Source organism: Thermobia domestica, chromosome 11 (genome assembly GCF_964235325.1).
Source record: "Thermobia domestica chromosome 11, izTheDome1.hap1.1, whole genome shotgun sequence".
Taxonomy (NCBI): domain Eukaryota; kingdom Metazoa; phylum Arthropoda; class Insecta; order Zygentoma; family Lepismatidae; genus Thermobia; species Thermobia domestica.
In genome coordinates, this window is record NC_137464.1 from 178,145,602 (window position 1) to 178,169,995 (window position 24,394).

Sequence of the window (24,394 nt, forward strand, 5' to 3'; positions counted from 1 at the left end):
TTTGCACCGGTCACCGGCTTTAATCAAAATAGCAATTTTTCCGGTCAGGCTGGTGATAAACCGGCCAGTTGGCAACCCTAGTTTTACTGCAAGAAAAAGTCCTTAAGTTCAAATATTTCGATGTATTCAATATATTATCTGATGCAATTAACCTATTAATATATCGAATAGCTATGTGTAGATAAAATATTAGAAAATAAAAAATATAACAAATTCAAGGTTCAAGGTATTTCTTTCCTTCTCTTCGGTAACGCAGTAAATGACAGTTGAATCTCAAAATTCGTTTCATCATGTGATTGCGTGAAGAGTAAAGTTGAATAGTGATTTAGTTCCATTTTTCAATGAATCGAACATAGTATATCCACAGAAATGCTGAAACCTAAAGCATTAACACAAGTTTTGAGCCAGGCTAATACTGGAGGAGTTGAAAATACACTGTAAGTTAAGTTGTCATTGAATCCTTCTTTTAAGTAGTAAGTCATGTATATGCAAAAAGGATCATTATCTCTGAAACTTACATCTTAGAAGCGACTTTCCGTTCGTGTTAAGTGTAGACTACGCTGAAAGGATGTACATCTTATTAAGGACTTTTCGTTAGTACTAGGTCTAGATTACGCGAAAACATATCATAAACATGAATATAAATTAAACTGCAAAACTTTATACCATCTACTAAAGTAGATCCGTTCCTTAATTTTTACGGGGAATACTTGCATGAGGAATTACATTTCGTGACTCACTACAAAAAATAGTGGCCAGCGCAAGCAGAGGTGAGTAGCGTGAAGAGTTCGTGTACTGGGATCAATTCTAAGGTAAGTCGAGTCCTAAAATAGACACTTTATGTGGGTGCAGATTGAGAATCCGGATCCCGCGCATGCATTCACTGAATATATACATTTTCAGTAAATTCACTCTCTCTACCTTAATAATGTTTGGGACGTGTAGGTTCACTTTAAGAACAATTTAGTTTTGTTTGTCATAAAATCTATTATGTTAAAAAGAAGTGTCCAGCCTGTGCTAGGTTTCCACTAAAAAGCACGAATGCTGTCTAACGGAGTCAGATCAGGAACGCAGTAGGGAAGCCGACGCGAGTCTCTCTCTCTCTGTGTATATATATATATAGCAGGCGCGTCAGAGACAGTTGGTATACGCATAACCGAGAATAGCGGAAAACACTGTATGGCATAAAAACAATTACCTTACGTGTTAGATTATGAATTTGTATGTCTTTAGAATAAAAACAGGATGTTTTCATTGTTGTTCTAAAATAACAACACACTGCTTACATAAATTTCACAAATATGTGGATCCTTTAACTCTCGGACACTTCTATGTTTGCACATAATGGGTTAGCACAATGCCGTGAAATCAAGTTCATTCACTTCATTTTGTATATCGTACCTTCTGAAGGAATCCTTTCTTAACAGGTTAGATCTGCATTAGTGAATTTCTACGTAGATACACATGTCATAGATAAGAACACAACATATTTCAATTATTTATACGCTTGTCTTTTAAAATGATATTTCAAATTTCTCAGCCAATTATACAAATATGTAAATCCACGTTCTCAAGTGGCACCAGATTTTATACTTAATATATACTCAGTGATGATCCGTTTAGTTCTACCTTTAAATTTTGAAAATCGCCAAGTCGGCTTTACCTTTAAATTTTAAAGGGGGTACTGTCCTCGTTTACGCAACCATATATAAAGTAATGAGTTAGGTCGACTATCTTCTATCTTTACGAAATGGACTACTAGTATATCATAACGTGTTTCTTACGTGAGGAATTGCATTCCTGGATGGGTATAAACAGCGTTCCTACCTATACTATAAAAACGACAGTGCAAAAAACAAACCAACTTTTGCTATGTAACCATGAAAAGCAAGAAATATATCCAGCCGAGTCTGGGAAGGGCGAAGGTGCTGAACTCAACGTGATGCGTCCGGATGGAGCAGGTGCACCAGCGGTGGTGGTGGAGAAGAACGTAGTTTCTTCTCATGATACTATATGCCTACGTGTCGAACAGCTTTATGGTTGCGGATTATGAAGTAATACACTATGTTGGCATACAAATTCAGTGCATCATGGTATCCTTATGGACTATTACGTGGTTAAAAGCATCACTTTCAATTAGACTATTTCTTTTTAATCAGGAATATCAGAGATAAGATCCTCATATATTTTGATTACTTACATATTCCTCTTACGAAATAACATTCGATATTTCTTACGTAAATTTTACAGATCTATGGTTGCGTAAACTAGGACAGCTCATTTTAAAATTCACTAAGTGGGCTTTGCGGTTGACAAACACCTTTTCGTGGGTTTTCTCGAGGTTCTCCCACTTTCTCTATTCCCTCATTTCATTCACAGTCATCTTTCGCATCGGAGCTTACATGTGAAAAGTTGGTAAGAGTGCAGTTTGTGCAGAACATTCATAGAATCACACCGAAACGAGCCATGCGGGGCTTCCAACTCCCTTCGCTTAGGTATGTTTTGTTATGTAAGTAATACTGGAGATCTTATATTTGCTAATCTGTTACGTTGGGGGAGAAACTAAACGAGACACAAAATCACTTGTTCTGCACAAAATGCACTCTTGCCGAAATGTTAAACTAAAATAAAAATGGGAAGTCTCTAATTAAATACGAATTTATGAGGAAAGCTATAGGCATGCTTTTTAAGACTCTTGAATTTCATTTGTGCAGTCCGCAGCAGAAAATTTGCAACATGAGCATGTAAGTTTATTGTGAAACGACGAAGTCTTTTGCTCCAAAATAAGTGTGCAGGGGAGGACGCCGAGGTTTTTCCTGCGTGGATCGTGCCACTTAGACGTTATGTTGATTCCCTGGGCTGTAAGGCGTAGTTGCACAATAAATTTACATGCACATGTTGCAGGTTTTTTGCTGCGGACTGTACCAATTAAGTATAATCTCATGTCAATGAAATGATTTTCCAAAGGGTATAGAATAATTAGTAAAAGAACTATTGAACATCCGATATAAGGATGCTGCTTATTGGCTTATTGTTCTGTAAAATTATGATGCGTCTAAATTCTGAGTTAATGTCCTAAGTACTTTGTTTGATATTCTGTTTATGTTTGAGCTTTTTTTTTTTTTTTTTTTTTTTTAATCAGTAATTGTTGCGTGTTTATTTTATTATTTTTATAGTTATATCATTTGCATAAAAACTACATCTAATGAATCTGAGTATCGGTATTAACAATGAATGTAGTAGGTTTACGCCAATAATTCTAACAGAAAGAGGGAAAAAATAAAGAATTTAAATGATTGAATTGTTGCAATATAAAATTTATTAATAGAAATATTAGTGAAAAAAAATATTTATCGTTAAACTATTCTTCGTTTCATAGTGTCTATATATAAAAGAAGTCGTAACTGACTGATTGATCAGCGCGCAGGCCAAACCGCTTAAGCGAGAACCTTGAAAAATTTGGACAGGACAAATGATTTGAGATGTAAGGTTCCACGAACTAAGACTTTTCGGAAATTCGACGAAGAAGAGACGGCTAAAGAGGAGTGACAATATTTCTCATTTAAGATAATCAGACATGTATTTCAGCGTCTATATATGCTGAGAAAGAGAGAGAAAGAGAGAGATAGTTAGTTATTTACTCACTCCGTCCCCTTTTCGAAGACACCACTGCCACGTGTTGCATACCGTCGGAAAGGTCATTCCGTCACCTTTGAAATCTGCTATGTTCCACCTCTGTTGAATAATTACAGGGTGAACAATACGCAACATAATCAAAAATGGTTTACAACCTATAGCTCAAACCGTTGACATTAGGACCAATGTTCATATGAATATTTTTGCTTAGAATCACTCATGCTATCATTTTCCAAAATATTGCCCCGTTTCCTCCTGGGACACCCTATATATATATATATATATATATATATATATATATATATATATATATATATATATATATATATAACGTAGGAGGGAAAGGGAGGGGATGGAAATTACAATTATTATAATAAGCTTTAAGGTTAAATAAATGAATTTTGGTAGATTTTTCATTTAAAATAATTATAGTCATGTTTGAATGTTCTTTGATGTTTCCCATACAAAGGAAAAAAAAAAAACTGGTAGGAGAAAGCGGGTTGCTGTTGTTAAAGTAAAATGCCGTATGTCGAAATTCCTTAAGGTTATAGGCATGAAAATTGGTGTTTAGGCTTTTAATTTAAAATAATTAAATCTGTGTCAGCGTTTTCTGATATTTCCCTTAGAAGGGAAGAAAAAGGGGATTATAATTATTAAAATAACATGGTCTTATCTCGAAATCCCTTAAGAGTAGAGTAGTCATTAAAAACGTGTTTCAGCATGTTTTTTCGAGGTTCCCTTAGAAGGGAAGTTAAAAGTGTGGGAGTTGTAATTGTTACAATAAGATTGCCATATCTCGAAATCTCAAGAAATTATAGATATGTTAGAGACATGAAAAGTGCAGGGACCTGGAACCGAAGTCTCCAGCTAACCGAAAGCTAGTTTGACTTATAAATTTAACCATCATATGCTGTATATGTTGGAAAAACCTGTCTTACTATTGAAAATCCCAAAAACCAATCGTGTGAACAGATATATTGTACTACTACACATGAGCTACTATATATGACGAAAGAAAGTCCCATAGTGTATAACTCCTTTCGTTGTGAATTTACGCCGGTGCATTTCCATGAATTAGGTTGAATAAATAAATGTTCGATGATAGCTTGATCTCGATGTTCGTGAAATTCGCTGTTAGGTATACATAATCACTTCAAGGAGCTGAAAATCACAATAAGACTCATTACTGATATGAAAATTTGTGTCTGGACATACAGAGATATGTTCTTTAAAATTACAATTTCATTATTCTTCCTGCTCTTCTAGGTTGGGCTACAAATTTTTGAGCAGTCCCTCGTAAAATCCCGGCTTGAAGTAGGTACTGTGTTCAAAATCTAATTTCAAACTGTTTTAACCCTTTCCCCGTCATACGCTCACAAACATCACGGACTTCGATTTAAATGTGAAGAAAGAAATTATAGAAGTTGCCCTCCTCCCCCCTTTAAAAGGGAAATTTTCAAAAAGGGGAAAGACGTCCCCCTCCCTTATTTTTAATAAGTTTAGATATCGAGTTTCATCTTCCCAACTCGAGGTACTCATGATATATTGTATTTTAGCTGATGTTTTGAGCCCCTTCTATTTCTAGTAGATGCACCCTTTAATCAAAGGAACATAATAAAACAGCTCAAAGTAGGTATTATGTCAAAAATGTATTTCAAACTGTTCAAACAGTTGATGCGACCACAGACAGCAGGCACCATCGCTTTTAATGTGAAAAAAAGAACTATAGAAATCCCCTTCTCCTTCAAACGAAAATTTTTAAAAACTTTCGAACACGTGTCCAGTTATTTTTAATGAGCAGTTTATATACCGAGTTTCGTATTTCTAGTTTGCGAGCTTATGATTATATATATATATATATATATATATATATATATATATATATATATGTGTGTGTGTGTGTGTGTGTGTGTGTGTGTGTGTATAGCATAAAATTTGAACCTCCTCTACCTTCTTTGGGATGCGCTCTTGAATCAATCTAATATAATAAGAACCCAGCTCAAACTAAGTACTAACAATGTTCGAACATCAAAGTGTTCAACCGTTTCCCCGCGATGCGAACATAAACAGCAGGCATCATCGTTTTCAATGTGAAGAAAGGAACTATAGAAAGTCCCCAAGTCCCCCTCTTCTTTAATAAAAAAAAAAAAAAAAAAAAAAAACGAATAAATTTCCTCTTATTTTTAATGAGGAGTTCATATATCGAGTCTCATGTTCATAACTTGGCGGGCTCTTGACTTAAAAAAATTGGACCCTCCCTGTTTCCTCTACTATGCACTCTTGAATCAAAGTAACATGACAAAAACCCAACTCAAAGTGCATACTGTGTTCAAAAATTAGTTTCAACCTGTGTAACCGTTTCACCGTAATGTGATCAGAAACAACTGCCATCATCGCTTTCAACGTAAAGAAAGAAATTATAGAAAATGTTCCCCTAAAAGGGTAATTCTCAAAAACGTTGACACATGTCCACTTATTTTCAATCAGGAGTTTATATATAAAGTTACATCTTCCTAACTTGATAGGATTGTTAGATGCTCAAATTTTCACCCAGATTTTGTAGTTCTGTGTAGCTACCATAACCTAGAGCAAGAAGAAGCAACTCAACATTGTGATAGATGGTGCAAAATACAGACTGCATGGGTTACCGGACTACCTGTCAAAACAAACTATTTTGGGCGTAGAGTATATTATATTCTTTCCTAAAGGAACAGTAAAGCTCGTAAGTTGCATAGCAGATACCTTTTCTGTTTGTATACATTCCTGAATATGCGTACTCTATCTTCAACTACTGGCATTTACCTGGAAAACTCATCCTCCTGATAAAAATCTTGAATCACTTGCAATGTCTCTCCAGGTAGTTTCTTCCCTGGTATGGAAGAGGTACTACACAGATTCGTGTTCCAATATAAGTTTTCTTGCCTACCGAACCATATACTATGTAACCTTGAATTCGTTTGCAGTCTTCTTTCTGTACCACGTCAATAAGACCAGGAGTCCCATCTAACTGTTCCGAAAATTAAATAAAATTGTGTGGGAATGTTCTATATTGTCTTCAATGGTTATGTACCAAATGTGAGTTGAATATCTGCCCTGCTTGCATCGATATGACCTTTGAAAGAGAGGCCACTCACTTTTTTTCATGTGGAAAGGTATTAAGTTTGCCAAGTGTTTTGAAAGTTGTAGAAAACATAAAGAACTGGTCTTTTGCACACATGGGCAATTCTGGATACTGAGTCAGAATATGTTACTAATTGCCGTTGAAATATAACTCAGTATAGATACAACTCTTGAAAGTTGACCCCCCCCCCCAAAAAAAAAAAGAAGTTTCCACAATTCAGAGAGTTCAAAGTGAACACACCGTAACTACGTTGTGAATCACTTCAATCAAAATTTAGAGGCATGATTCCCACCTGTGTAGATTAAATTCAGTTGTCATCGTAAAACAGATCTAATTTGTAATTTCTAAAAGGAAAACAAAATAAATCAGAAAAGAGTAAAAAGGAAATAATCAAGAAACGCGATTATTCTAAATTTAATTTTACATTGCATAGAAACGATTTCTTTTTGTGTCTCATGCAATTAGCTTGCAATCGTTCAACATTAGCCGGAAGCAAACATGCAGATAGAGCAGAAAAGAAAGAAGAAAAAAAAACATACAATGAAACTGCAGACATAAGATGGAAACACATTGAAGAGAACGTTCTCATCACAAGCAATTGATTTGCTGAGATAGGGACGCCAGATCCTTCGAACAACGCCAAGCGAAGTTACAAATAGAAGCAACAACTTGTAACACTAAGCTTTTTACCTCGATATTTCAAACTTGCAACACCTCTGTGTGCGAGATACTCCGATTTGTCTTATTTTGTTATTCAAGCATATACGAATCTGAAGAAGAAAATACCTAAAATGAGAAAAAGGTCTGTCATAGACTTTTAGGATATTTTAGAACCTTAGGAGACACCCTCGTGGTCCTCCCAAAAGAGGGAAAATCACCGAAAACTTCGCCCATACAGAAAAGAAGGAAGAGATGGTTGCCTAGCAGTCTACGATGCTGGAGTCCAGATTCCTAATTGGTCGCCGCCCAGAGCTAATCTCCAAGCAATTTAGATGCTTAATGGACTAAAGACCTTCCCACCTCATTTTTCGGACTAAGACAAGTGACACTTAACAACCTTCAGGAACTGTGTAGTAGTGAAGTGTTAGTGTGAGTGTTAATACAGACTACAACGAACTGGAATGGATGGAACCAAATCCGTAAGTAGTACTCATTTATTGGCAAATCCGCGTCAGTTGCAGTTTCTATACATATACTCACCGTTCTGCTCTCATATCTGAATGTTTCCTTTTAGGCTGTGTTGTTTCCAATCCAACACTAACCCAAAATTTTATCGGGAATTAAATTTCAAATTAGATTCGTTTTAAGAAACAAAGGCACTCGCATTAAAGCCTCACACATTGCCTTTGCTGTGAATGAATGTTTCCTTTATACTCGTACATTTCCTCCTCGAAAACTATGTACCTTTCATTCACTCAAAATGCTCTCCCTAATAATATAAAAATGAAGATACGTTCTAGGTTGCAGGTACGGAAACCTCATCTAGACAAGAACGTTCAATGTGCGCTGTGCCCTGAGACCAGGTAAGACTCAGGAGCATATGTAAACAACGTGGTGCCGAAACCCGCTCGTACCCTTGAGGCCGCTGGCTCACAACGCGGTGCCGAAACTCGCTCGTACCCTTGAGGCCGCTGGCTCACAACGTGGTGCCGAAACCCGCTTTACTCACAGCGTGATGCCGAAACCGCTCGCACCCTTGAGACCGCTGGCTCACAACGTGGTGCCGCACCCTGCCCTTACTCTTGTGGCCACAGGCTCACAACGTATTACCCGAAACCCGCTCGCTTTGTTTATGGCTGAACATCAGTGTGTTTCTTTTACTAGCACGACGCACTCCCAATGTTCTTGGATTTTGTGGCCGGGGTTGCCCTACTTGGAATAGACATTTGTCGTCTCATAGAGAAACGGATCGGGAATTTCGTGACAGGATTATTTCTCAAATCCCTTGTCATTTTCAACTCGCGGAAAAACAAGACGACTTAACTTGTTCTAATCGTCGTACGAAAAGGGCTGTTATTCCCTTTTTACTTGGTATTACCACCTTGGGACTATCTTCGTACAATACTTACCAAATACACAAGATAAATGGTGTAGTAAACTCCTTAGAAAAACATGATCAAATTTTAGCGTCGGAAATAGACTCTCTTAAACGTACGCTTCACAGGGAAATTTCTATCATGCATGATGTTGTCCTTACTGTTAGACGGACTTTGGCAGGAATTCAGTCTTCGTTAGGAGCCTTGTATTGTCATCTTGCGAATACAGAAGGCTTCCTTATTGCTAATTTGACTCATATTTTAACTCGGGAAGACATAATTCGTATGTTTGAAGATATATATGTCAATCGTTTAACTATGCGTTTGTTGCCATCACATGTTGCTCGCCAATACATACAGGAAAACAAACAATTACGTGATACAGTATACCTTTCGGACATAGGTTTGTTTTACTCCGTTACGAAGGTCTCCTTATTACAGTATTCCCTTGACCATGATGTGATTACCATTCTATTGGAGATCCCTCTCGTATCCCACACGGATATAGCTCACCTCTATTCCATTGTTAATACCGGAGTTTTATCTAGAAACACGTTAACATCTCTTGTTTTACCACCATTTGTTTACCAGCATAACACCCATTTTATACTGTAAATATGGCCCATTGTCAATGGCATAGTCATATCTTCCTTTGTCAGATTGATGTCGTCTCTCCAGAACGTCCTTCGCTTTGTATTACTGGCTTATTGTTGTCCAACTCTACATCCAATTGTGAATTTCGTTCCGTTCATATTTCGGAGAAATTTGTGTATCGCTATACTTTGGCTGGTTTGTTTTTTACGTCTCTGTTGGATGTACACATTATTAAACGCTCTGACAATAGACCGTTTTATACGAACATGTCAGCCATACACGGTTTGACCCGATTTCTCCCTTATGACAATTTTACTACCCTTATGGCTGGTTCCTTTCTTTTAGAATCGAGAACCCCCTTGGACGTTAATCATACTGTCATTCCTGTTGTAATGCCGAATTTCAACTTTTCCGCTAATTTTGACGAGTTTACAGTGAAATTGGATCTCTTAAGTGACGAACTTAGTAACTTGTCAGTTAATAGCCAATTACCGACTTGGTCCAACTCTACGATCGTTACTTATCCCGCTTTATCATTGGCATTCATTTTCATAGCCATTTTAGCAGGTTTGTTGGTCTATGCATTTATTCGCATTCGTTCCATCACTGTCGACCTTCTTCAAGTTATGCAGACTTATAATGAATCCCATCCTATGGCGGAGTCGCGCGATGTAGAAGCACAATAATATCTTTCAGAATGTTCATAACCGTTCCTCCTAAATTCCCTCTTATCCGTATTGGCTTCGACAGACTTGATTATGTGGTGAATAGATAACCCTTCTTTGGTACCACAATGCTAGCCCGAACTGTTCCTTCAGTTTTGGAGGTGAACCTTGGTTTCCCCCCCCCCCCCCTTGTGGCGTTCCAAATCCGTTTCCGCTTGCTAAGCAAGGTCCCATTTCGAGTGTTATCTCTTACCCACATTCGTAGTCTTTCTTAGGTTTGGTCTGGTTTTCTTCGTAACGACATGGCGGTTATTCGAATAGGTTCTTAATTCCGTTATCTACAGGTTCAGCTAAAAACATTTCCATGAGAGGTTAACTTACTTTGTTCAACGACATGGCCGGTTACTTCTGTCTTTAGATCGTCTCTAGTTGTACACTTTCGACTGCTTGGTCATTCTCGTGTAGGGTGATTTTATTTAGACAATGCTTATACCAGGTTCAGCTCATGGATTTTTCGGAGGTTTTCCTACTCGTAGGATATACGACATGACCGTAGGGAATTGACCATTTCGATTATAACACGTTCAGCCACGTTAGTATGGAGGTACATCGTTCACATTTCGTAGTGAGGGTATTCAGGCTTACTCTTGGTTGTTCCTCTTTTCAAATACTTTGTGGAAGTTACGAAACTCTTCAGATCATACGCCTATTTCGAAACTCATTTCGATTTTTTTTTTTTTCGCGTTCATTTTCAATTCTTCCGATTTTTTTGATTGTTCCGACTGACGTTCTTTTTGAACATTTCGAAATTTACTAGTTACTTCAGTACACCGTACTTTTGCCACTGTTTCGAATTTGTTCTTTTCTTTGAGTTTATCCCTTTGTTTACTTCGAATCACATCATACGCCGTAATCTGTGATCCATATTTTAACCCACTTTTTTTTGGGTCGGTTATGTGCTCCCCTTTCTTTATGCGATTCCCCTCCTCCTAGGTCGTTTGTCATCTTTGCGAATCAATTTTCTCGTTATTTTGTTCAGTCACCTGCTTTTATACTTCGTGTTTGCAAGACTTTGGACTATTCAAAATTTGCCTTTGGGATATAAATTTCAGAGTGCACTTAGGTTGCCTTGATGGTACCGTGTACGATTTATTCCCCCTTTTGATGTATACCACGTGTGCCCTTTGTCCGCTTTGTATACACTTATACAATTTGTCTTTGTTCTCCGTTGTCTTCCTTTCCCGACTTGTTTTGTACTTATCCCATGTGGGAATGACATAGGCACTTGCATTATATTCTCTGGTAGGAGCAAACTGATCATGTATAGAGGTTCCATTCTCATACTTCAGTTTACTTCGTAAATATATATGTTGTCAGGTTCTTTTCCGTACCTTTCAGCATCCAGATGAATCTTACATGTCATCCTCATGAGCACTTTTAAATAGGAATGACATGGTGATCAGTCTTACTCAAATGCGCGCAACCTATTGTTGGTACGTATGTGAGTCCTCCTATGGCATTACCGAACACACCTCTAGACTGTATCACGCAAACCGGAAACTCAACTGTGCGAATGTTTGTTTGTGTATTTCTCGTTTCCTCTCCTTTTGCGCACATCCCCGTTTGCCTATCGGGCTGGTCCTGTAGTCAGACTTTTCTTTCTTCCACTTTTGAGTGACCGGAATACGCAACCCTACATATACGCCAGTTTTGGAGAAAAAAAAAAAAAAAAAAACGGGCATATGCATAACGAAAACAGGGTGTTAGACACACTCAGTAGTCAATGCACGCCATACAGTAAACTTCCCGGGCGCAGCCTCCCCTTCCGAAACCAAATTCTAAATACGCCACTGAGAGGAATAAATGTGATCATTTCACTATTTATTTCCGTATTATTTACATTTATATCGTAAAGAATATAAAAAAAATTCTTCAATATAAAATAGGGTGTTCTGAAGTTTCTTCCCTTGTTACTTTGAAGTAACAAATGCTACAGAATAAAAAAAAAAAAACTACAATCTGCGTCACTTACCTTCACATCTATTGATATATGTATTTCTTCATTTTCTTTGTTAATTCCTAAGAAAGTATATTCTTACTCTGTCTATATATTTATTTTTTGAATCTATAGGCTCTTGAACCATGAAGGTGCTTTATTGGCGTACAGTGGTTATGGCGATAAAGATGCATGTGTGACTGCAGCCATCGCAAGTAATATATGGTCAGCATATGAGAAGAATGGTAGAAATGCATTTAAGGAAGACCGTCTTCAGTTAGTGTTAATGGAGTGTATGGTAAGGATATCAGTAATAGCATTTGATTAGTAATACCATAGCGTTTCTTTAAAATTCATATCACGTACTAAATAACAAAACAATTAGACCGATAGCCTGGCAGAAATTCGAATCTTGTCCAGGTATAATTTAACAAGCGTATATGTTAGTGTTCATAACCGAAGACTGCTTTTCTTGCATTGCTTCTGCGAATTGCTAGCACCAAGGTTGTTTAATGATAAGGGGGGGGGGAGGGGGGGAAGGATGATTTGTGTTCCGGATCCTAAACCTAAATAAACGCTTTAGTTCGGTTTGCTTTGAGAGGAAAACCGAAATACATTTTGACACATCGGTTCTATTTACAAACCGAAAACCATAACTCGATGTGCTTTCAGAACAGAATGGAAATACATTTTGAGATCATCTGCGTACATCGTTAGCTAAAGATAGTTACAAGCTGCAAATGATGTTAAGCAACTGTAAAATAACTCGAGAGCACTCTATGGCGGTTTTACTACCGAATCTACTTCTTTTCTCTGTAATTTCGCTTCCATTTCGATGTCGGTTTCGATTGCAGAACCAGAACCGATTTTATCAGAAAACATCTTTAGGTTCCGCGCCCGGAATAGCTTTTCCGGAAAAATCAGTTCACTTTCGGAACCGAATCCCAATAAAATCCATTACGCCTGTTTGTCTCGATTCTGTTAACATTCCTTACAATACATGACTGATTGTTTGAACTTTGAGGAATAACAGCTTGAAAGAATAGAAGACTAGCTATAGCTGTAGCTCAATTAGTTGAATAACTGCTTGACCAGCTGAAGATATGGTTCAAGTTCTTGCCAGTCTAGCAGGCAGATTTCGTGTTATTACTGCCCATACCTGGTATAAAGATCAATTTTCACTTGTCTGCATTGTTCTGATGTTGATTTTAGTACAGAATATTTTTTAAAATAATCGCTTACAAAAATGATCCCAACTTCCTTTTAAGAGCTTTTTAAACACACACACGTAAATAGCGTGTTTTGATGCATAGACTTGAAAAAAAAGCTGTAAAGGAACATAAAATATATAGTTTGTTTGCTGCAATCGTACCTAAGTATAGGAGTACAGATAAAGGACGCCTCCCATTCTGGACAAGCAAATATGGCAACAGACCGTGTAAAGGTGATCTCTGCATGTAAAAGAGGCAATATGGTATCTCGCTGTGTTACAAAACTGGTTGTTTCCGAGGCTACACGAAGAAAACTTCATTTTTCAACAAGACGGGTCACTCCCTCACTGGAGTCGCCAAGTGCGTGAATATCTGAATGAAACTCTACCGAACCGTTGGATTGGTGTTCAAGGAGCTGGCGACTTAGCATGTCTCAGCTGGCCTCCACGGTCACCGGATTTGACACTCTTTTACTTCCTTCTTTTGGGGTGTCGTTAAAGACAACGTTTATGTACCACCACTCCCACAGAACCTGGAAGAGTTGAAGAACCGGATCCGTACTGCCCTAACATCAGTGACGCAGGACATGTTTGCCCGAGTATGGGAGGAATTTGAGTATCGATGTGATATTGTTCGTGTCGCTGATGGAGGACATATTGAACATCTGTAATTTGAACTTGAGAGGTTCGTAAATACGTGTGTAAAATTTCATATTCGTATGTCTTAAAGTTTAATAAATATATGCATTCGAAATACGTATATTCTTTTTGAAACAGGGTGTATTTATAAACTCTGGGACTGGCACTGTATTATTCTATTTAATTAAATTTTATTTTGCCGATATCAACTTAGGAGAAATATGATAGAAATCTCAAAACTAGGTGCCAAAATGTATACAGAAGAGGGCAAAACAATATTGTCTTGTCACTATTTAACTTGTAGGGTAAGCGTTAATATAATAGTCACAATTTATGAACGGTTTGTCAGGTAAAGAAATAAGAACGAGTTCCAACTTCAACCCTTAATCAACATGCACAGCAGTGCATGGCAGCCAAGTTCCGCGAAGAAAATGAAAACTGACCTGCATTGCCGTAAGCATGTTACACACGAACAAGAGTTTTGGGTAAAATCACCGAATTCGAGGCTCTGTAAAAACGATTCTATTAAGGTTAGAAACATGAGATATAGAATTTAAGAAGATATCCGAGAAATGTGCTTATACCAAATCTCACATTCCTACCTTCAACCATATTTGAGTTCTGGACCCCTAAAATATGCAGTTTCAGGCTAACTGACTCGTCAAATTGGTTTAGGTACTTTCCAATGAGATAGAGACGTGAAATTTTGCATAAAGATACCCTATAATGACTTGATACAGTTCCTCGGCCACTGCATCTGAAACGAACACTGGAACTTGGCGCGAGGTGTCAAGGAAAATGATGTTAAGGAACCTTATGGATAGTGGTGGTGGGCGTGGTGGGTTTGGGACATCCACCAACTTTAGGAATATCAACTTCGCTAAGGCACATATACAGTATACTGTAGTAAGATTGGTGATTCGAAATCCAGACAAGGAAAACATATTCCTTCACGAAGTGTCAAGGAAAATGATTTTGACGAGCCTTAGGGATTTTGCCTGTGAGCGTGATGGATTTGGGGGCCACCACTAACATTAGGACTGCAATATCCCGGCGTGAATCTAGGAACTGACATCTTGATGTATTCGAATATGTTAGACACCTCGCGCCAAGTTCCAGTGTTCGTTTCAGATGCAGTGGCCAAGGAACTTGGCTCATTCATCCTCATCTCAACACTTTTTGAGGCTGACGAACTTGGCTGCACTTTTTGCAAATAAAAGAATATGATTTGAATCTTTGAAACTGACATTTCTTTAAAAAAAAAAAAAATGTTGATATTCGTTTATTATCAAATTTAGTATTAGGCTAAGATGAAGATCAAAATATTATATAATCCTGAGATGATAGAATATACAATAAATTCCAATTACATTTAGTGCTATTGTCATTATCGTAGAAGCCTATATTTCTAAAAAATAATTTTTCGATTCTACTGAGAATGTCGTAATAGCAGTGTTAGGCGACGACTGGCAGAAGCCCTTCTTACAGGCCATGCACATAACATAAAGGAGGTGCCTAATTTACTGATGCATGAAGATGCTGTCCAACGGGTATGAAGTAAATCCTTTTTTTTTTAGGCCCAAATTGAAGAATCAATTCTTGTGGTAGATATTATGTTTCACAACCAAATCCACATGTTCTATATATCCTATTTTAAAGACATCCTTCTGCTATAAGTTGACTCAGGTCAATGGAATTAAGCTAGCTGTACTTCGTTGGGAAGTTCGTAATAATGGGTTTATCTCAGCATCTAGTATCGTATAATAATACAAGCACAAGCAGTTAATACAAATGGATGAAATACGATGGCTTAGTTGAGGAAGAAATGACAAGACGAAATGGTAATATTTGGAAACTACGCTTTCCTATTCCCTGTTCAGCGTAAGCTCTAAACTCCGATAAACAAAATATTTGTATCCTTCCGCTTGTCACAAATAGGATTGGGTAGTGATATATCACTCCCCTTTCCCACGGGGAGGAGCAAATTATACACGTGCATTTTGACAATACTGTCTCGTGTTGTCCATATACTTAAGCAGGAGCAGAAAAGGAAGAAAAAAACTCGAAAGATTAAAAAAAAAAGTATTTGAATTTCGCTCGTAAACAATTGTTGCTTAGTGAGTAAAGGTTTGCCTTGTTGGTGTTTCACAACAACACTCGCGGAACCGGCATTCATGCTAGCCATCTTTCAGACTTTAAAAGCAGAACACCCGTCCACAGTTGAGTTGGCGCCATAGTTACTGCGCATACTTAGTGTTTATTTATATTGTTTCCTTAGCCACACTCGATTGCAGCATTATTAGATAATCCGTATTATATTTTTTATCATTTATAATAATGTAGCAGTTTTATATGGAGCTTCATAGTAAAAGTAATAATCAAATCATATGAACTACTTTGCGGAGGAGTACAAGCGACGGTAGGACAACAGCAAATCAGCGAGATTTAGTTTCACGTGGCTTTGTTTATCGCAGTTTAGAGCTTAGGCCGAACAATGTTTAGTAAGTTCACGTTTTACTGTTCAAAATAGTACTAACGAAAGTGATCTGTGTAAATCTGCGATGAAAATATGTGACCCAGTAATGGATTAATTATACAAAGAGAGTACTTCCTCAGCCATCACTCTCGAATTGGAGATCGTCTGTGGGGGATGCAACCTTATTTCATTCAGTAATTGTCGGGACCGGTGACACGGTCCTGTAATCCAGCTGTGTGAGAGGCTGCGTAGTGTAGTGAGAACAGTCATTGCGATAAGGTTGAACTTGCATGATGGTCTGCGGATCCACTTTCCTCAAGCTTCGTTGAAGCCCATGTTAATAAAAGGTGTCTCCTTCATAACTTCGCTGTTCCATAACGACATAAAACATTTGATGATTGATTTGATTTTACTTAGCTTCCCTTTCAGTACTGAGGCTATATGTAATATGGACATACAGCTTAATGTGGGATCCGAATCACTGAGCTTCTGCTGGGAATCTAACCCAAGTCTCCCACGCCAAATACGCGTACGCTAACCGAGGATATAAAACACAAAAAATCAAAACTTCGTCTAGTAGGGTTTTTTTTTTTTTTTAAAGTTTCAATCACAGGACGGTATTCCAAGAAAGAATGAAGATCCACTCGATCAGTTTCGGAAACAATATTGCGAAAAGAACTAGCATCTGCTAATAAGCTGTAACTTATTACAAAGTTGGAATCGTTTGACGATGTGGAAACACTATGCGAAATGAATTAAAATTAATAATTCGTTAATGCTTATTGTTTGTACTCCAATTATATGAGGCACCTCACGTCCAGTGAAGACTTTCATTTGGTCTGCGTTGAAGATATAGTCAGAGAATGTTTTTATACCATGTACTGTGAACGACAAATGGTGTCCTTTGTCTCTCATTTCTAGGGTGTACCAACATTATTATTCGTTCAAGAGTATTGAGCTCCCTCGTGGCTAAGCGGTTAGCGTACGCGCCTTTGGCGTGGGAGACCCGGGTTCGATTCCCGGCGGGAGCTCATGTGGTTCGGATTCCACGTTAATCAGTAGGTCCACGTCTCATATAGCCTCGCTGCTGAAAAGGGACGCTAAACTAAAATCACCTCACCTCGTTCAAGAGTACAATTGTCACGTGGATTAGACTAAAACAACCTATGAATCGTTCATCATGATCAGAATCAAGACATCAGAAAGAGAGTATCAGAAGGGCATACAAAAGTAGTGCTCGATAGGCTTACATAGTTCTCACACTGAAACTATTCTGAAACCTCGCGTGAAACAGCATTCGAAGCATTGTGCTAGAGTTGGTTTCGCATAATATAACTTCACGGAGTCCCTGTCAGTCAGAATTAATTGGATTCTCAATGCAAGAGACTGTCATCATTTGTTCCGAGAGACATTCTGCCAAAGGTGACATTTTTGTATGGAGCTGTGTTAGGGTTAACTTCAAAGCCAGAACAGTTATGTATGAATTCCGAAATGCCGAGTGTTACTTAATTAACTTTCTCACTTAACTTGAGACTACTAACGAATATAAACCTCTTCTCTGTTTACTTTTAACTTTTACTATTGCTGTATGTCACTGAGTACATGTACGTACCATTTGCAGCCACTAAGGTTTAGAGACAACACTTTTCTACAAACTTATTTGTTATATCATTTAAATTTACAACTCTCTCAACCTACTATAATTAACGCTGTAATTTATATTTTAACTTCAGCCACATACGGCTCATATCCCCTATAATCAAACCAGCCACTTATGGCTCAAATCTTCCACACTAATAAGAGTTGTACTATCAACAACTTTATACGTATAATAAAAATAATATAGTAACGTTATTCACGTATTTTTTTTTTTACAAACTAAAACACTTTGTCCGATAAACATTTAAATACTTGTCCGAAATACATTTACTACGACCGATTAAATAACATCTTCGGAAATACATTAACTACAACCCATCTAACCCTAACAAAAGGTTGGGTCGCTACTTAAAGAAGACAAATGCAAAGATCTTATGAAGGACCCGACCACTCTTAAACAGTTGGTTTCCCGTGGTAGCACATGTCATTCTAATATATTTAAAACTTATGCACGTTATATAGCATCAGTACTGTAATGGTATGTTGAACTTTACTAATCAGTTACAGGTTGAAACAAAAATTTGATAGTTTAAGTTACGAAAGAAATAATTCCATTATATTTCCAAAATAGTCCCATATAGGCAGGGTTTGCTTAAGCGGGCCCAGCCCGAAAAAAACCACCGGGTTTTTTCGGGTTGGACCCACCTTAAAACCTACCTGGGTTTTTGAGCTTTTTGTTACTATATTGTTGGTGCAACTAAGGTGACCACATTAAAAGTGAATCTTGTCAGATTTTGAACGAATTAGATGCTTTCACGTTAAGGTATACAACAATATTCAACTTAAGACCTTTATAAGGTTCTAAATGCACTGAATGAATACAAAAACATTACCTTACCTTAGCCTGAGATAATTATAGAACAAATTAATGTGTGGATTATGCATATAGCCTGTTTGAAGCAAAATATGTAATTTTGTATTTTAGAAAATATTTTCCGTGAATAGTGTGCTCATCGACTCGGCGACGCCGAGGGACGTTATCCCTCCTACGTTTGACGGGTTTAAGGCCATAGGTGCCGGTACTACCAGTAAATACGTAGTGCATTCGTAAAACTATTAGTATTACTTTTGATTACCTTTGATGGTAACACAAATGTTATTCAGTAAAATTTGGTTTTCCAACAACAACAGTTTAATTCAGTTATTTGTTGCTACTCTTCGAATAAGCATTCTGTAGAATCAACACCAGCAATAGCCTAAAAATTCATTCAAATTTAAGAAGCTTAGAATGCTCAGAGTTCCGAAAACTACTAACGCTTATGTTTCAAGTGCTGAATTGAAATTTCCGTACTACTGGAAATTTCGATGTACAGTAAAGAGAGCTGCATTTTCGAAGAAGAAAGAAAATGTCGCGAAAGAAGTGCTAGGGAAATTCCCGCAATTGAACGCACAAAGCATCGGAAATGAATACTTCAACAGTAAAACTATTTATTTTACGCTGGAAAATATTTATGTCGTATACCACATTTTGAAACATTTATTGTATAAATATGAATTATATTTTTGTTTTAAATTAATATACAGTGAGCAAAAAAAGTATTCGTCTCAAAGCGCGCACAATATAAATCGTCTCATATATTAAAGGAAATATTCTATCTCACAATAATATGCTCATAGGTTTGTCTTTACTTCCCAGCATAAAATTAAAAAAAAAAAAATAATAAAACTTTGTCTTTCGTTTTCTACAGGTTACAATAAAGCAGATTGACGTCACATTTATTGTCAAAAAAAGTATTCGTCTTGTATTTAGACCTGAAATAACACTCTCTTCATAACGCGTGTCTTTGAGTACTATAGCTGCAGGCGCTTGTCAGTTTGTGAAGTGTAGTCGAAGAGTGTGTATATGCTGCTGTTGGAGTGAATAACGAACAGAAAGTAACCAGGGGAAGACAAAATGGACCAGAAATCAAACGAAACAAGTAAAGAGGAAAGACGAATGATGATACAATTGTTTGGTAAGGGTAAATGCTTTAGTGAGATCAGTGATACGATTGGTCGGCCTATTACCACCATTAAAAATTATATACCTAGGTATGTTAAAAAAAAAAAAAATCTATCGAGATTTGGGCGTCCATCACAACTAACGCAGCAAGATAGTCGTCTCATCGTACGTAAAGTTAAGAAGAATCCAAAGTGAGTGCACCATTCATAGCTGCGGAGCTCGAACAAGAGTTTGCAAAGAAAGTGTCAGTCGAAACAGTGAGTAACGTCCTCAATGAAGCTGGATATGGAGTCCGAACAGCCCACAGAAAACCATAGAGCAAAATAATCAGCAAGAAGGGGTAGGAGTATGCAATATCACACAGAAACGAGACATTCGACTTCTGGAAAAAGTGGTTTTTACTGATAAAAGCAAATTTCATTTGTTTCAATCAGATGGACGAGTTCTGGTATAGAGGAAGAAGAATTGTGAGCTTCAGGGAAATAATCTTAGTTACAGTGAAGCATGGGGGCTGTTCAGTATTTGTATGGGGGGTGCATGAGTGCGTACGGGGTTGGGGAATCGTTTCATTGAAGGAATAATGGATCACTCAGCATATATCAACATCTTGAAGACACAGCTTCTCACGAGTGTTGAGCAAATGGGCCTAGCAGGGGATTATATATTCATCCAAGATAAGGACGTGAAACGCACTGTCCTGAATACGAAGCTATGGCTCTTAAAATGCATTGTTGACGGAATAGAGGAAAATCACCAGGCTAACAACAGAATATTTAGGTAGATCAATGCCAAGGAGATTGCAGGAGGTCATATGTCGAAACGAAGGACCCACAAAGTCTTAAAAGTTGTGGGACAACAACCCGAGCTATTGCAGATGAATAGTATTTCTTTGTAGACGAATACTTTTTTTTTTTTTTTTTTTTTTTTTTTTTTTTTTTTTTTGTGTGTGTGTGTGTGTGAAATATGTTTAGTCATTTTATTAGTACCTTTTCGTATGCTTTGAATGTGAAATAACTTCATTTCTATGTTTGGTATGTATATATGTAGTGTAGTGAAATGTCTGTGTTTAGTTCTTCCTTTTACAATTGAGTTGAATGCAAATTATATGCGTACAAGCACTTCAGTTTTGGCCGGACGAATATTTATTTTGCTCACTGTATTTGATGTTCATATTTGGCGAACGTCACTGAGGTAGTGCCGTCTTAGATTTTTTTTTCTGGGGGTCAAGCATTAATACGTGTATTTTGGCCCCCTAGAAAAAGTTGTTTTACTTATTCTTGGACCTCCTCTTTCCATCTTTTTCGTACTCCTTTTTGGGCCCCCCGAAGTCTGTGGGCCCTCCCGCACGACAAAGTCTGCGGGGCCGTTAGCTACGTCCATGGGGTCGTTCCATACATGACAAATTAAGGGGACAATACTGACAAATCTCAAAACCATACGAATAAACATTACTTCTAGGGCCCCTAATAGTAGACATTGTTTTTTACTGAAATGGGCCCATGACTCATTTTTGTTTTATTTACCTTTTGTGTGCTGTCCTGTTTATGTAATGTAGTGAACCTGTTTGATGCTTCATTTAAAAATTCATAATCGTATCGTATATGGAGTAAGAAAATTTTGTCTTAAAGTGGGCCCCCCTCGAACGTCGGGGAGCTTCCTTGGGGACAGTTTCCCTCTGCCTCCTTCCCTCACAAGTTACGGGCCTGCACTGAGCCTATTGCGATGATTCGATCTACATTTATTCGTTCGTCTGCCTGTATTATACATACTACAGGACTTTCGGTCTTTTAAGTTTAAAATTTTCGGGTACAAGCACGAGACACTAATTTCCTGTATAGATTTTGGCGGCATACCAACGTAAAATTTCAAAATAGCTGACATTTTTTTCAAAATATCAGATATCTACGCTACAAAGCGCAATTTACGGTCTTTTAGGTTGAAATTTTCAGAGTACAAGCACGAGGCACTCGAAATTAGCTGTATACATTTTGGCGGCCAACGTAAAATTTCAAAATGGCGGCCATTTAGAAAAAACAGCAGTGAATACAAAATTGTTGCAAGCTGTGACAATGATAATCTTGATATATATATATCACATTTTAACACTTTGACCCCAAAGACATCGAAATACTTCGAAAAAAACAATTAAACCCGAAAAACCCATATGGGACCACGTGTGTTGGGCTTTTTCCAAAAAAGCCGGGTTTTTTCAAACCCTGCGTATAGGAAAAGAGACTCTGAACTCCAAACAAGCAAAACCTATTTTACCGTGTGTATGTCTGTCTGTGTAATGTGAGTGTTTTTTGTTTCATGTATTATTGGAGTTTGCCTTTTCGGGATTATAGAGACGTAAAGAAGTCATTTTGAAAGGTTGATTTAATTAATAAGCGTTCTTATTAATCTTGTTTTATTATGTCTTGCTCCAATTTTATGAATATTTTTTATTGTATTTTCAGGAGGGCAAGGTCGCTATAACTCAGGTGGCAAATTTGCTGTTGTGTCTATACGCACGAGATATTGGTTTCGGATTGCTGAAAGCCAAAGCGCAGGCATTAGCTGAATATTTGGAGGGTCCATTAAAACAGGTGGCTACGTCGTGAAATTATAAGTGTTATAGGTGTAATTATTATGAGAATCGTCTCCACGAACAATATTTTACAATTGTAATATACTATGACAGTTGTATGTGATGTGTAAATATTTAAAATTGTATTGATCAACCACAGTCATATACAGAAATATCACGACTCTCATGTTTATTCATTGATTATGGTAATGTATGTGTGTGTTCATGCGTTGTGTAAAAGTGCTTAGAGAATATATTCAAATTGAAAGCGAGTAAAGATCTCATACTTTGAATAATGTAAGATTACTTTCCTTTTTATATATATTCTACAGAACTTTCTGGAGTCAAATCATTCTGCTGTTAATTGTAAATTATGAAATAGATCATATGCTTTTGAAGTAAGTAAAATGTATTTTTAATTCGAAAATACCATGGACAGTTCAAGTTTTGTTTATGTAACACACACTTAACACAAAGTCTATAAATGTTTACGTTAGTGGTAAGTTACATACTACATAATCACCATATGTGTAATTTCATGGATTTATTCGACCTATGAATTGTGGGCAAACAGAACCTACAATTCGAACGAGTTCTGAAGAACATATAACATATTCACTACTTCCTAAGAAGTCACTGAACGTGCCAGGGCAGTGAAGGTGCGTGATCTGAAATGAAAGGTTGGTGACGTAATATAAAGAAATGGATACGTCCTGGTATCAGTGTCGCGAAACAGCTCGGACGTCCCATGACATTGACGAACCGGGACAGGAAGGTATTGAAAAGCATGGTATGCTCAAATCGCCGTCAGCCAGCATGTCATCCTTCAGAAGTTCCAAGCTCCGACGGACACATTCCCTCTCACTTGTCTCATATAGCATTGCTGCTTATAGGATCATTAAAATCAACTCAACTCCCTTTCGTTTCATATTGTCAGAACAGAGCTGCAAACCATAGGAGTCCAAACTCGCGAGCCCGACGCTCGTGAGCTCGGCACTCACGCTCAACCGGGCTCGGGCTCAATAATTGAGCGCGAGCCCGAGTGACCCCGGGCCCCAATGAAATAATTGAGTGCGAGCCCAGGTGAGGGAAGTGATCACGAGCCCGAGTGATCGCGAGCCCAATTAAGAGAAATGAGCGCGAGCCCAGTTCAGAGAAGTGATCGCGAGCCCGAGTGAGCGCGAGTCCAGGTGAGGGAAGTGATCGCGAGCCCGAGTGAGTGCAAGCTCAGTTGAGAGAAGTGAGCATGAGCCCGAGCGAGCGCGAGTTAAATTGAGTGCGAGCCCGCGCTCACTTAACACTCACGTGGACTCATTTGCTTTAAAGTAAAAAAAAAAAAAAAAAAAAAAATCATTCCATGTGCACAATTGTAAAGGAAGAATAAGACAACTTTACAAAAACAAAAAGCAAACTCTTGAGGTCCGAGCTGTCATTTTATTGTCCAGAGGACTTCAGGATGATATTTGTTTGAGGCAGGTATTTGTTTTTGTTGTTTTAGTAACAACTTCCATGACCCAAGCTTTTTTTTTGTGTGTGTGTGTGTGTGTGTGTGTGTGTGTGTGTGTGTGTGTGTGTGTGTGTGTGTGTGTGTGTGTGTGTGTGAGAGTGAGTGAGTGTGTGAGTGAGTGTGTGTGTGTGTGAGAGTGAGTGAGTGAGAGATATCATAGAGTAAGGAAACTACTTGACTTTGCGAAGTAGGAAATTTATTTACTAGCAACTAATGAAGCTGTGCGTTTATAGAAAAGTCGAGCGAAATAATTGTGTATTATTTAATTGTAGCTTCTTTAAATCCCAATAAACAAGAGTAGCTCTTAAGAATGTTGATAACTTGCACCATAATGGTTATTCAGCCCA

At 37.6% G+C, this 24,394-nt stretch overlaps 1 protein-coding gene across 1 annotated transcript; it reads left to right on the forward strand.

The window, feature by feature from the left end:
* Nucleotides 1-255: 255 nt before the first annotated feature.
* On the forward strand, nucleotides 256-22,948 carry Lamtor2 (Late endosomal/lysosomal adaptor, MAPK and MTOR activator 2). Its single transcript, XM_081731365.1, has 3 exons — nucleotides 256-437; nucleotides 12,184-12,346; nucleotides 22,431-22,948. The coding sequence occupies exons 1-3, from the start codon at nucleotides 370-372 to the stop codon at nucleotides 22,572-22,574; spliced, it is 375 nt and encodes a 124-aa protein (XP_081587491.1). The 5' UTR covers nucleotides 256-369; the 3' UTR covers nucleotides 22,575-22,948.
* The last annotated feature ends 1,446 nt before the right edge of the window (nucleotides 22,949-24,394 follow it).